The sequence below is a fragment of the Crocuta crocuta genome, unplaced genomic scaffold, assembly GCF_008692635.1.
Source record: "Crocuta crocuta isolate KB4526 unplaced genomic scaffold, BGI_CrCroc_1.0 scaffold452, whole genome shotgun sequence".
Lineage (NCBI taxonomy): Eukaryota > Metazoa > Chordata > Mammalia > Carnivora > Hyaenidae > Crocuta > Crocuta crocuta.
Genome location: NW_027528851.1, coordinates 34,602 through 48,604, shown reverse-complemented (window position 1 = coordinate 48,604; position 14,003 = coordinate 34,602). Strand labels below are relative to the sequence as shown.

The window sequence follows — 14,003 nt, the reverse complement described above, 5'->3', positions numbered from 1 at the left end:
ACTTGCATGAGACCTCATGACCTGAAAATAATCCATGCACACATGACTTCCAGAATGGAACATCTTTTCCTGTGAAGGATATCAGATAGGGCCAAAACATGTATCTGTAGATCTGAGCAATGAAATTGGGAGTGCAGCAGTTTTCATTCAATTTAATAATAATTATTAGCAATTTAATAATTAGCTGTAAAATTCCTACAAGTTTAAAATTATAGCATAATATAATTCTATATGCTATGAAGTCTATAGTTATGTAAAAGGTATTGAGGTCCAATCCCACCTGTGAACTTTCAATGAGAAGCTCAAAATTGAATTCATTTTCATAAGTCAGGTCAAAAGAAGAAACCAAACTAATAAACCAGAGAGTTAATTAAATATAGTTATGAGTCAAGGCGGGCTTGTTCAGGGAGTGGTGTGAGTAATTATGAGAGTGAATACAACTGTAAGCCCTGTTATTGCTGCCTTCACCATGTCACTGTATCCTTCCTTCTTTTCTCCTCCTCCTCCTTTCTTCTTTACATCTGTCCATTATATGTTGCATACAAATTAACCTTGAAAAATGCAGTGTTCCTATTTTGTGACTTGCCAAGCCACAAACCTACTAGGACACTCCTTCTCTACTGAATAAGTTACAGATTCTTATATCCATGGTTTAGGTCCCTGAAAGTTAGGTCTTGACCCAACCTTTCCAGTCACGTCCACCACTCTTCACACCTGGGCACCTCTCACTTTCAGACAAGCTAGACTTTCTGTTCCATGAAAGATTCCTCACTTTTCTCTATTTCATCTGTTTATGCACGTCCTCTGTCTGAGACGGTCTTCCTTCACCATAGTTATGTTGGCCTCTCAAATGTAAATCTGTCAAATGGCCTTTTCTGACTCCCCCCTACCCCCATAACCTTGACTCAAACCCCAACTCTCCATCTCCGCATCCTAAACCGAGATGGGATCTAGGACTTTGTTTATAAGTCTCTCCTGGCACTTTTCAATGTCTTGTGTTAGAATTATCTGTGTATTTGCTTAATTTCCACTTAGTATTACAAATACTTTTATATATTCTGGTTAGGGAAGCAAGATTTAAACACAAAATCATCAAAAATCAGGGTACCTGAGTGTCTAATTCTTGATTTTGGCTCAGGTTATGATCTCATGGTTTATAAGATTGAGCCCCACTTGCTTGGGATTCTCTTTCTCCCTCTCTCTCTCTGTCCCTCTCCTGCTCACTCTAGTTCACTCTCTCTCAAAAATAATAAACTTTAAAAAATCATCAGCAAAGAGGATTAGCAAAAATAATATAATAGAAATAGATTTTTTTCCTTAAAGATTTTTCTGTCTCTTATATAGCATTGCTTACATGTTAGACATTTAATATACATTGTCTTGTACAGAGTCACCAAGTGCTTGGGTTATTTTACAAGAGACTGTGGTTCTACCAGTATCTGGATTTTACTAGCTATTGTAAGCTTAGGAAGTTATTTGATTTCTCTGAGCCTTAGTTTCCTTGTCTATAAAATGAGTATAATGGAAGGTTATTATCTACCTACCTATATTCAGTAGGTTTCATGAAGATTAAGTGAGTAAAGTAATAAGTCAAAGTATTGAGACTACACCCTAGCACATAGTAAATGCAATACATTGTGTTGTGATGATGGTTATTATTATTCACAGTTCCTTGAGGGCAGGGATCACGTCTCCTTCATTTTTGTATTGGCTTAGAAATATACTCTAGGAATGAATAAATGAGTAGGGGCAGTTTCACAGAGAAGTAATAATTAAGGCAGGTCATAATGGGACATATGTTTGTAGGTTTTAAAAGATTAGGGGCAGGGAATTGTGGAAAGGATTTTTCAGGATCCCAGACAGACAAGGATATTATAAACAGACACAAAGAAGGGGACTAGAAAGAGTTGGGGCATAAAGAGCAGAGGAGGTCATGTGTTAGAGAGTATTAGGGAAAAGAGGGAAAGACTTGATAAGTTCTGAAATGGCCTAGTAAGGAATGAATTGAAGAGGATGGTGAAGGGTTGGCAAAAGGGTACACTGCTGCTAGCCACGTGTGGAGAATGGACTTTCAGGAGGCAGCATGGGAGGTAGGGAGATGGGCTGAGAAACTCTCCAGCTATGATGTGGTAAGAGCCTGGACTGTTGTGAAAAGACAGTAAGGGTGAAGTGCTGAATTCAAGGGAGAAGAGAAGGGGTGCTTGGATGGCTCAGTCAGAGGAGCATGCCACTCTTGATCTTAGGGTCCTAAGTCTGAGCCCTATTTTGGTAGAGTTTGCTTAGGAATAGAAAGAAAAGAAAAAGAAAAAGGAGCAGCTGGTGGCTCAGTTAAGCATCTGACTTCATCTCAGGTCATGATCTCATGGTTAGTGGGTTTAATCCCTACATCTGGCTCTGTGCTGACAGCTCAGAGCCTGGAGCCTGCTTTGGGTTCTGTGTCTCCCTCTCTCTGCCCCTCTCCTGCTCATGCTCTGTCTGTCTGTCTCTCTCTCTCTCAAAAATAGATATTTAAAAAAATTAAAAGAAAAGGAAGAGAAAATTAACTAGTATGGATAGCACAACACAACTTTACTGTATCTGAGCCTAAAAATTTTAAATTTTTAATAATTTTGTGAGACCTGGAAATCATTTTTTAAAATACTGTCTCTAAAAAAGTATATACTGGAAAGTTTTAGTATAAAAGGTTGTGAAACATAAAATGACTTTACAGGAAACAAATATTTGAACATCTGACATGCAGTCATTTACATATAAATAAATGATATGTACATTAACATTATAAAATTAGTCTCTATTCAAAATCTTAAGTATTTTTGACTAATACTTCATTCACCTTGTTATCGTTAATGGATATTATTAAAAGCCAAAGAACACTTATTTTTCGACATACATTATATATTCTATAATACAACCTTAGAATCTTGATTTGTTCAAGTTAAATGGATTTGTATTGTACAGATCCAATTTATAATACAATCTTGCAGGCATTGCTAAAAGGTCACAGCCACTGTGATGCTAATAAGCATTGGGGCCACATTTTAATAGAATTATAGGTGTTACATGTATATATATACATATATATATATATATACACAGTGCTGCTTTGTTTTGGCCATATATATGTATATATATGGCGCTTCTTGCCAAAACAACAGCACTGTATACATAAGGATAAGGAGTTATTCCTCCCACTTGTTTAATTTATGCTATATTCAATAACTGTGAAATCTGAACTGCTCTTTTGTTTTTCATTTGATATCCAAGATTAAAGCATACTGCCTTCTGAGGTGATATGTGACCAGCTCTGAGTGCCCCATATAGGCTTGGCTATCTGCACTGAGGAGAAGTTGAGGAATCAGCTTTAGGAAAGAGATTAGTCAGCTGGTGAACAATAGTCCTCTCTTTATTCTTCCTTGAGTCCCAAGAATTGCTCTTTATGCCATACATACCTGACATTAAATAAATATCAAATATTTGCACATCCTCATTTTCCTATTGGTGAACAGTTTCTTAAAAGAGAGGATCATTGTGATTTTTAGTTTCAGGTCTATTTTTTGCTATACAATATGCCTGTGTCACCTTGGCCAACCCACATCACTTCTCGGGGCTTGGCTGTTTCATTTGTAAACCAGGAAAGAGGACATAGGTGACCTCCAAGGACCTCTCAGCTTTAGAGATGCCTTTGTGGAAACTTCAAACAGTTTAGAAAACAGAACTAAGACACCTGCTGGTGCCCCTGAAAGGAAGAGATACTATTTATAAGACAGGAATGAAATGTTTAGTGAATTGTATGAAATTTAATTATAACTGAACCAGTACATTCAGTTGATTTTTTTTAATTAAAATTAAGGCATTACTTGAATGCTAGACAGTAAACTGTAAACAAAAGATCTACAGAATTTCAGCATAGTATCAAATGCAAAAGTCACTAAGATTTTTGCATTTCCACGTTTTTTCAATTTCTACAGCTTTATTCCTTCACAATTTTGAACATATATCTATTTTAAATAAAATTAACATGTAACATATTGCTAGTGTTGATACTTGATAAGTATTAATATAAATTATTAAGGTATTATGAGAAAAAAATTAGGTGTACCATTTCTCAAGAATTATATAGAAAGATCAAATTTTAATGGGTAGTTAGTATTTCCTTTAAAGATTATAGGTTGCAGTATCTCTTCTTCTAAAATGAAGAAAAATAATATGTTGAGTGATGTTTTTATATTTTTTACTTGGAAATAAAGCTCTGGAAGTAAAATAGATGTGTTATGTATCATATTTTGGGTGCCTTATTTGGTTTTGAGGATCAGGATAGATAGTTCTGAGGAAGTGACATTTAATTTGAGGCCTTAAGAATGTAGTTGGCCATGAAAAGAATGTATAAGATGAGATTCTTAGGCAGGAAGAAAGAATATGTAAGGAAACTGGGGAAGTGAAATAAAGCCATGTGGCTGGGATGAAAAGAGAAGAGGGTAGAGCACGGCACTAAATGATCCCGAAGAAGTAGAAGAGGCTAAATCATATAGGGTTGTAGGCCATCTTAAAGGTTTTATATTTTGTCTTGAGCATAATGGAAAGCCAAAGGTTTTTTAAAAGGTTAACAACATAATCCAGTTTATATGTGTAACAGTTGCTTCGGTGGCTAATTAAAAGTAGACTGGGAGGGAGGCGAGAGTGAGAAGAAAGAAATCAATTAGGAGGTTCTTATGGTGTTCCAGAGAGAGATATTGGTGTTTTGAACTATACAGTGGCAGTAGGGCTGGAGAAATAACTGGATTTGAGATATATTTGGGGGGAAAATCCACAGGACTGATGATTGATTCCATTTGGGAGGATCAGGGAAAAAGATAAATTATGTATGACTCCAAAGTTTCTAGACTGAGGAAGTGAAGTTGCTGTACATTTATCAAAATGGGAACGCCTACAGGTAGAATAGGTTTGAGAAGAAAGATGGCATTTCTTCATTTTATAGTGAGAACACTGAGGCTCAAAGAGCTTGGGTTCCTGTTTGTAGATATACTTACTGTGCCAGAGCTGCATTGTTACAGCATCTTTGCAAGCCACGTTGCCTTTAATACTTCTGTGTCTGCTTTGTTGTTATGATACCTTCGGCCTCCACCCATGGTACTCCAGAATAATGACATATATTATCCCATTTGGCCAAGGTAAAATTTCCTATTGTCCTGTTCCACTGGATGTGTAAATATCCTTGAAGGTTACAAAGACACTGTAGCCCATATAAAACCCTTCAACCCAGGCCCTGCCTAGGAAGAGGAAGCAAACCTCTCCATTTACAGTGCAGGAACTGAGCTTCTGGCCAGGAGATGGCTAGCAGTACTTAAACAAAGACTGTGCTGCTGAGACTGCTCGCCTCTTTATAGACCCATTGGGCTGCTCCTGCCCAACCTTAATCATTCCTGAGCTCCAGATCAGGAATAAAAACTGGTCAGCATAGAACTTGAGACATTTTGCTGTAGTGATAAGGAACAGATTTGGAAACAAACACCCTTGGGTTTGAATCCAGCTAAATGATGTTGGAAAAGTCACAACTTCTCCTAGCTGTGATTTCTTCATGTGAAGTAATAGAATTTATTTCATTAGGCTGATGTGAAGATGAAAAGAGATAATATATGTAGAGATACTTACCTGGCATATGGTAAACCTGCCATAAAATGAAGCTCTGTGTTCTAGCTGCTTGGTTTCCAGTGGAGATAACTTCTGCAAAGCATGTAATACATTGTCTGATACTTGGTAAACCCTAACAGTTATTATGGGTCTTTCTTGGTAATGCTAGAAACTTTTTATATAAAGAACCACAATATTAATAGAAAAAATGTAAAGGAATAGTAAATAGCAAAACTCCCCTGGTAAGCCTTTGAGCTTCAGGTAATAAATCAACCCAGTTGCCTAAGTAATGAATTGATTTGAATTTTCAGAGCCAATTCTTGTTTAATTCTTAGTTTATCATAAATCCCTGATAATACCCTTTGTCTACTTCCTTTATTTGGACATGACTTTCATTTACTGGGAAGCTTGTAGGACGATGCACAAATATATCCATCATATCTTAGGATCTTATGAGTCATATATTCTCCCCTTGTATCCACTTGTGTAAAGCATTATAAGTGCCCCTAAGGAAGATGATTTTGATGCAGGTTAAGAATACCAGCATTAAGTCTTCTTGTTGCTCTCACCAGAAGGTTCCTGAGATATTTGGTACAAGTTTGTTCTTTAAGCTATAAATTGTGCCCTAGAGAATGAGGTCGCTGATGTGATCCTCTTTGAACTTGGTTGCCACAGTGGGAATACTCTCGTTCTGCCAAGAGGTACAGACACCATTAATCTGGAGCCCACCTTTCTTGTCCAGTTCCTTATAGATCAGAAAGGCACTGAACTTTCTTTCTCAGTGTAAGGCAATTTGCAAAAACTCAGACCTCAGAACATTTAGTTCTTAATTCTCTTTACTAGATGTTAACCAAAGGCAAAAGAAAAAGGGTGAAGGAAAAAAAAATCATTCTGAGTGTTAACATCAAGAGTATTTTTCAGTTCACCCATATGCACAGAGAGGATGAAATATTAGTAGTACTGCTGCATCAATACGGGTCAGTGGGACACTATTTTTCTTCTTAAAACACTTTTTTTTTTTTTTTTTAGCCACACAGGCAGACCCAAGTAGACATTGACTTGGCAAGAGAGTGTCTAGTGTCTCAGGGTGATAGCTCTGCAATACTCCTTGCAAGGAATTAGATTGTCATTTTATCTCAGCGGGATCCACCTCATCCATTACGTGAATTCAGTTAAACAGATATTTGATTTCCACTTTTTCACTGATGTCTAAGTGGTGGCTTTCTCCTGGTTGCACAAGTAGAGGTGTGCCTTGGTTCATAGGCCAGATGGACACGTGTGTTTAAATAAGTGTGTGTAAATTCATACAATCTCAAAACCCTGTAGGAAGCTAGGCTTACCCAAGGAATCTGAGGAAAACACATGAACAAAATAGGAATTTGTTCTAACAAGCTATTTATAACTCATAAACATAAATTTTAACTGTTCAATTTTATATTTGCCTATGATAAGGCAAAGTGCTGGAATAAAACAGAGTTTTAATTTCCCATAACTTTCAATGGTCTCAATTTCCTTAACCTAAGGATGTTGAGATTAGATAAGTGTTCACAAGGGACTTCTAATGTGGCTGTAATGTTTTATTTCTTTAAAGAAGATGCAAAACAACTATGTTAAAATTTTAAAATTTAAGAAAACTGGATGGTGAGTACATGGACATTTGTTGTTATTTTAAGGTATTTTTTTCTGCTTGAAGTATTTTGCAATAAAATAATAGAATCATGCAAAGAGGAGATACCTGGGTGGCTCAGTCGGTTGGGTGGTCAGCTTCCACTTAGGTCATGATCTCACAGTTTAAGTTTGAGCTCCGCATCGGGCTCTGCGCTGACAGCTTAGAGGCTGGAGCCTGCTTTGGATTCTTTGTCGCCCTTTCTCTCTGCCCCTCCCTTGCTCATGCTCTCTCTGTCTCTCAAAACTGAATAAACATTAAAAAAAAAAAAAAAGAAACATGCAAAGATAGATTATTCATACTTTTCTCTTTTTTCTCTTTATTGCTATAGAAAGTATTTATATTTTCTGGGACATTTAGAAAAAACTTGGATCCCTATGGACAGTGGAATGATCAAGAAATATGGAAAGTCGCAGATGAGGTAAGGATGCTAACTGAAATAGTTTTGAAAAAGGTAGCTCATACACAAGAGTGGTTATCATAGCTGAGATAGTTTTACACACTTACCTTTATGCATGTATGTGTATGTATAACTTTAAAGTGGAAAACACTAACATACCTGGAGCCCCCAGTACTTTGGACTAGACCTACCCCTTCCTCTGTGGTGAGTCTCCCAAGTCAAAGGCCCCTGAGGTAGCATTTCTTTGGCCTTCTTCCCTACCAGTGTATATCAATGATACACAAGCTGGGAGAGATCCAGTCACCTTACAGGGCTCCAGGATTAGTTGTGATTCAAAGGGTCATCTCTCTATACCTTCTCATCCACTTTCTGTCTGGGTTCTGAAAGCATTCCCAGCACAAGGAGAAGCTTTGGTTTTTGACATGATATACTTTTCTAGGAAGTATGGGTTTAGCACAGAGAGATAGATAATGTTGCTTCTGGAGCTCTGCAAATGGCTGTCATCTTTTCTAGAAATCATGAGGAATCAGTTGCTTTCAGGGTATGTGGCCATGAGCCTTTTCAGGCAAAAAGTCACATGACCAAGATGTGACACCTTGAGGTCAATAGGACCACATAGGAAACAGATGGATTAAAATGGAATCAAAATTCCTAAATAATACCCTGTATTTACCCAATAGGTGGTTCATTGTAGTTTAAGGCACTCTATGGAAGAATTTAGGGTACAGGGAGTGAAATTCTTGGTTTCCTTAACAGATAACCATTCTTGGACATAGAGGCATTATATGAAAGAAAAAGGGAACATAAACTATTCTGTTTCATTAAATTTGAGGTTTACGTCCAAAGCCCACATTGGTTGGTGGCAGACTGTAATTATGGGGCCTAAGAACAATGAGAATCAAAGGTCTTGAGAACTTTATTCCACCATTTCCCATAGTTTTGGTTTTTATTGTAGCCCAGTTCTGTTTATACCAAATGTTCTTCCCTTTTGTTCCTCCCTGCAGAGTAGATGTTGTAAGGAGCTTTGACATGCTTGTAAGTGTTAAACAGTTACCCACTGGGTGCCCAACCTTCTATGCCCCTCATAAAATACACTTAGATTAACTATTTTTATTATCAAAGTTTCCTTATTACCCAAGAAACAAGGGTTTTAAAGAAAACATTAACTAAATTGCAAGTGACACATTTTAAGAGCTTTGATGTGACTTCAGAGAATAAGCTATAGGAACACAGTGTGTTGGGACAGAAACTGGGGAAGAAAGACGTTAGACTTTATAAAGTCTGCAACTACTGCCAAGTCACAATAAAATTTACAGGAAATCAGGATCATAAAAATAATCTGAAATTTTAGAAGACATGCTTAACATTTTAAACACCAATATAATTCACAGATTTTACCTGTCTAGATTTTCATTTGATCAGCTCATATTTACTGATTTTTTACTGATTAAATACCTTGCTATTCATAAATGGAGATAATGATGCTGTCCTTACATTTATATCATGTGCTTTGAATAGTAATGATAGCTTTCTGTTGAGGAGGCTCAAAGATAGATGCAAATATGCAACAGCCTACAGAAGCAGATAAGCAGAAAAGCATTAGTTTAAAAGTTACAAGTCTTAGGCTTTTGTTCCACCATATGGTTGATCATATAATTTATTCAAACAGGAACATTTTGGGGTATGTCAGTTTCTAAACTGGACAGTATACTAGGACAAAAAGACAGAAACCAGTATTGTCTGGGGGCAAACCAGGACAAATGGCATCTCATCTAGTCCTGTCTGTGACCTTGGTGTGACTTGTATCAATAGAGGGAAATGAGCTGATAGCCAACACCTGAATCTTATCTCAACAGTGCCTCCTTCATAATTCTCCTTTCCTCCAGATAAAAATCAGAAGTACACATGATGACAACACCAGGCCAAGACACTTTATTCCTACCTTGCATTTGGCCCCATGCTCCAGAGTGAAACTATATTCTTTCTCATCTGGGTTAGATTTTGTGAAGCCATGACGATCGTGCCTTGTTACTAGTTCTAAGACTTAGAAGCTAAGCTAGCACAAACAGCTTCCTTTCCCTTTGTGCTCTAGGCCCACACCTTCATCTTGCCATGCTGAGCTGCATCATTCAATGGATGAATTTAAAGCAAGTCTAAAGGAAGGAAAGAGAGTTTCTATTTAAGACCTAGAACTGAGATGGTGTAATTTCCCCATCCCCAAATGACTTAGGGCCAGATAGCTTCTCCCCAGGAGCACTGACTTTATCAGTTGTGTAGACCAAAGAGAATTTCAAGAGACTGAATCCCAAGGGAAAAAAAAATTGATGCCTAACATTGTGGCTCAATAAATTGGTAGAGTTATTGAAACTTTTCAGGCTTTCACATATAATTGGCAAGCATAGTGCCTGGCAAATAGTAGGCATTAATTGACTGTTAGCTATTATGATCCTCTTTCCATTTGATCTTTATCTGGCCATCTCTTAAATGTTGATGTTTGACAGAATCCTAATTTTGTCCTATTATATTCATTCTTCCTGGGAAATTTGATGCAACCTCTTGGCTCTAACTAATACCTATATACTTATGACTCCCAAATCTTCCTGTCAGCTCCCTACCTGACATCTCAGCATGGACAAGCACTTGTTTCTATAGTTACTTTATCTCCCCCATGCATACAACTATCCTATGTTCTTACTTCCAGCAAATGGAATAAGCACCCTCTAGTTGCTCAAAGCCACGACCTGGAACTTATTCTTGACTCCCAATTTCTTCACCTGTCTCCATCTATCAAGTCCTGTTAATGCTGTCTCTTGGAAATATCTAGAATGTTTCCATCCCCATCTAACACCACTACTAACTCTTACATGATTGTTTAGGCTCCTAGCTGGTTTCCCTCTCATTGGCTTCCTGTAATTCACTCTGCTCTTTGGAGCTCTAGCTTTAAGGATCCTTTATAACCCTGTACCCAATCTCTTGTTTCTTTCCCTCCTGTGGCTCTTTCATTTCCTTTAGACAAAGTCCACACTTTTTAAGGTGGCTTCCAAAGTCCTTCATGCTTTGATCTTTGCTTGCCTTTCTAAAATCATGCCCTAGCCTCCCCCTGCTTACCATGATCCAGTTCCTCTAAAGCACTACGTGCTTTCTGTTCTCCAGAGGCTTTTTCTCATGCTGTTCTCTGTACCTGGGAAATCCTGCCAGCCCTTTACTGCCTGCTCCTACCCATCATTCGGTCTCTTCTTGCATATCACTTCTTCTAGAAACCGCTCTGATGCTCACACCTCCTAGGTGTGTCCCTATATCTCCAGCCCTTTCATAGCATTCTTCACATGGGACAGACTTACTTCTTAACTTGCTCATGTCCCCCATCAGATTTTAAGTCCCTTGAGGGCAGGAATGATGTCCCATTCACTGCAGGATTTCTAGTGCTTCCGTTAGTGTTGCAATGCGGATGGTGGTCAATAAATATTGGTTGATTGGATAAATAAGTGACTTAATTCACTTTTAAATGAATGATTTGATTCATTTAAGTGAATAAACAAATGATTCATATGTGGTCTGTCATGAAGATAGCCTTGTGACAGGTGTTGCCATTAGCGTTGAGCACCCTGAGCCTTGAGAAGTCAGAGGGGCTTGGTAGATGCTGGAACAGGTGCATCCTTTGACTTCTGGTTCACAAGCTTTTACAACAGCGAGCTTTCTTACTTATCCATGGTCTAAGCAATGCATCTGTTGGTTTTAGAATGAAAGCTTTTTTGGTAATTGTTTGCTTTATAGATAACTTATAAAATAAATCCCTTCCTAACACACTGATAGGTAAGTTATTTTAAAGAGCAAGGTAGGGGCCCTTGGGTGGCTTGGTTGGTTAAGTGTCTGACTCTTCATTTTGGCTCAGATCATGATCTTGTGGTTCATGAGTTCAAGCCCTGAATCGGGCTCCATGCTGACAGTGCAGAGTCTGCTTGGGATTCTCTCTCTATACCTCTCTGCCCCTCCCCCACTTATGCTATCTCTCTCTCTCTCTCTCACTCTCAATAAATAAATAAATAAGTAAGTAAACAAACTTAAAAAAAGAGCAAGCTAAATAGCAGAGACAGCATACTTTTAAGTGGAAACTCTGCCCTGGAAAATGTGCAGAGTAGCAAAAAAATTGTCTAAGGGAGTTGAGAGGGTCTGTTTTTGCAACTGCCTGTGAATGGACTAAGCAGCCCAACCAAAATTTACTTTCTGGGTTTGTTCCTGTGTTTTCTTGGCACAAGAGCAAACTCTTGCTCCATAATAACATTCCAGAGTACAATAGCAAAAGTCAACATTTTGAAGAGAATGTCTGGTCCTTTACAGACTCTAATAATTTTTTTTTTGTTTGATATGTCACAAACCAAAATTTTTTCTTGTAAATACATATGATTGACTAACTCAACTGCATAAGCCTGGCAAATTCTTTTGTTGTAAAGTTCTTCATATCCACAAACTATTGATGCTTTTATTTATTTTTTATGCCAAGTTGGAATAAAAATAATTAGAAACATTTAGATTCTAGAAAATCTTAATTTACCTTAGTTTGGACAGAGATAAGCTAAAATTTATATTCATTTTTAATATACTGAAGAATAATTTGTGACATATATGCAAATAATATATTTGGAATATATACATACATATTAACGTATTTACATTAACATATAAAGAGTTCTGCTAAATCAACAATTACTGTTTCAGTCTTTTTATTTTTTCCCCACAGCTCTTCAAACAATAATTTATTACTTATTATATTTTTCCATATCTGGACCATGAGTTTCTTCTTCAAGGCAGGGCCTAGTGTTATTCATCTTGAATCCCCACATCTGCCATAGTACCTGGAATTTAATAAACCCTCATTAAAAGTCTATTACAGAATGCATGACTGAGCAGTCATTTACATTCACATCATCAGTAGGCTAACTTAAGCCATTCTTAACCATCACATAAAGTTGGTTACACATAGATATATAATAATAACTTTGTATCTTTTAAAAAACAATTATTAGTCTGTCTTGCTTCCCATTTTCTCCCCAAAACCTATGAAAATATCTGGCAGGAAATAGATAATTGATAAATTTGTTCAATGTTCACTTACTTCAAAACCTAAAGTTTTACTAAGTCATGTTGATCTTTCTCTAGTGAATATGATTTGAGATTTTTTTTTTTTTTACTCTACTTGATAGTGAGTAAAACAGTGAGATAGGAATATTGCAAAATATACCCTAGCTTGGTCTGTCTGTCTTTTATTTTTTATAATTTTGTTCTCCAAATATTGACAGTGATAAATATTTAGGTACTTAATTATTTACTTAAGAAATAGTTTCTGTTGAGAGAAAACACATGCAAAATGTAATTTAGAAAGGTAGCTTGAAATTAGAGTATGATTGGGGTTGGTCTAGAGGAGAATACTGTACCACCAGATTTTTACCGAACTCTCAACTTCATTATTAGAGGTATGATATAAATTAATAGTATTGCAGTACTTCCTGCTAACTTACTTCCCAAGGCAACTTGCGAAGGAAACATCTTACAGATTTTGGTTTGTGACATCAAACTAATCTTGTCGTCATACCAGGATAGTGTTTACCTGACCAGGTCCATGTCCTTGGGATTTCCCAAGTTCTGACACTACTAATATTTAGCATGGATTAGGTACTTACCATGTACCATGTTCTGTAGCAACTTTTCCCACAAATTATCTCATTTAATCCTCAGTACAGTCCTTTGAAGTCTATCCTATTAATTTCCTCATTTTTTTCAAGTGAGGTAAATAAGACTTACAGTAACACATCTGATAGCATCAGCAAATGGGTGAAGTGTAGGTTCAAAGCCACTTTTGTTTGACTTCAGAGCTCCAATCTTTAATCAGTGCTTTTATTTTTTTATTTGAAGTATAATTGACATATAACACTGTATTAGTTTGAAGTGTACAATATGGTGACTTGAAAATTGTACACAATGTAAAACGATCACCTCACTAAGTCTTGTTAACATCCATGTAATCCGTGCTTTTCTTTGATGGTTAATTTCCCTTAAAATTAAAAAAAAATCCTTACCAGTGTTAAGAAACTTCTAATTTTAGAGGTGCCTGGGTGGTTCAATCATTTAAGCATCCAACTCTTGATTTCGGCTCAGGTAATGATTTTACAGTTTGTGAGATCCAGCCTTGTGCCATCAGGCTCTGTACAGAGCATGGAGTGTGCTTAAGATTCTCAGCCTCTGCCTCCCTCTTCCCCTCTCCCACCTTCACATATACACTCTCTCCCTCTCTTAAAAAAAAAAAAAAAAAGA

The 14,003-nt window shown here is 37.0% G+C and overlaps 1 protein-coding gene across 1 annotated transcript in view; it reads left to right on the top strand.

Moving 5' to 3' along the window:
• CFTR (CF transmembrane conductance regulator) overlaps positions 1–14,003 on the top strand; it is a 164,685-nt gene that overhangs the window by 144,356 nt on the left and 6,326 nt on the right. Inside the window, exon 24 of the mRNA XM_077756020.1 lies at positions 7,626–7,715. Coding sequence (XP_077612146.1) covers positions 7,626–7,715 — 90 coding nt within the window. The remainder of the gene's footprint in view (positions 1–7,625; positions 7,716–14,003) is intronic.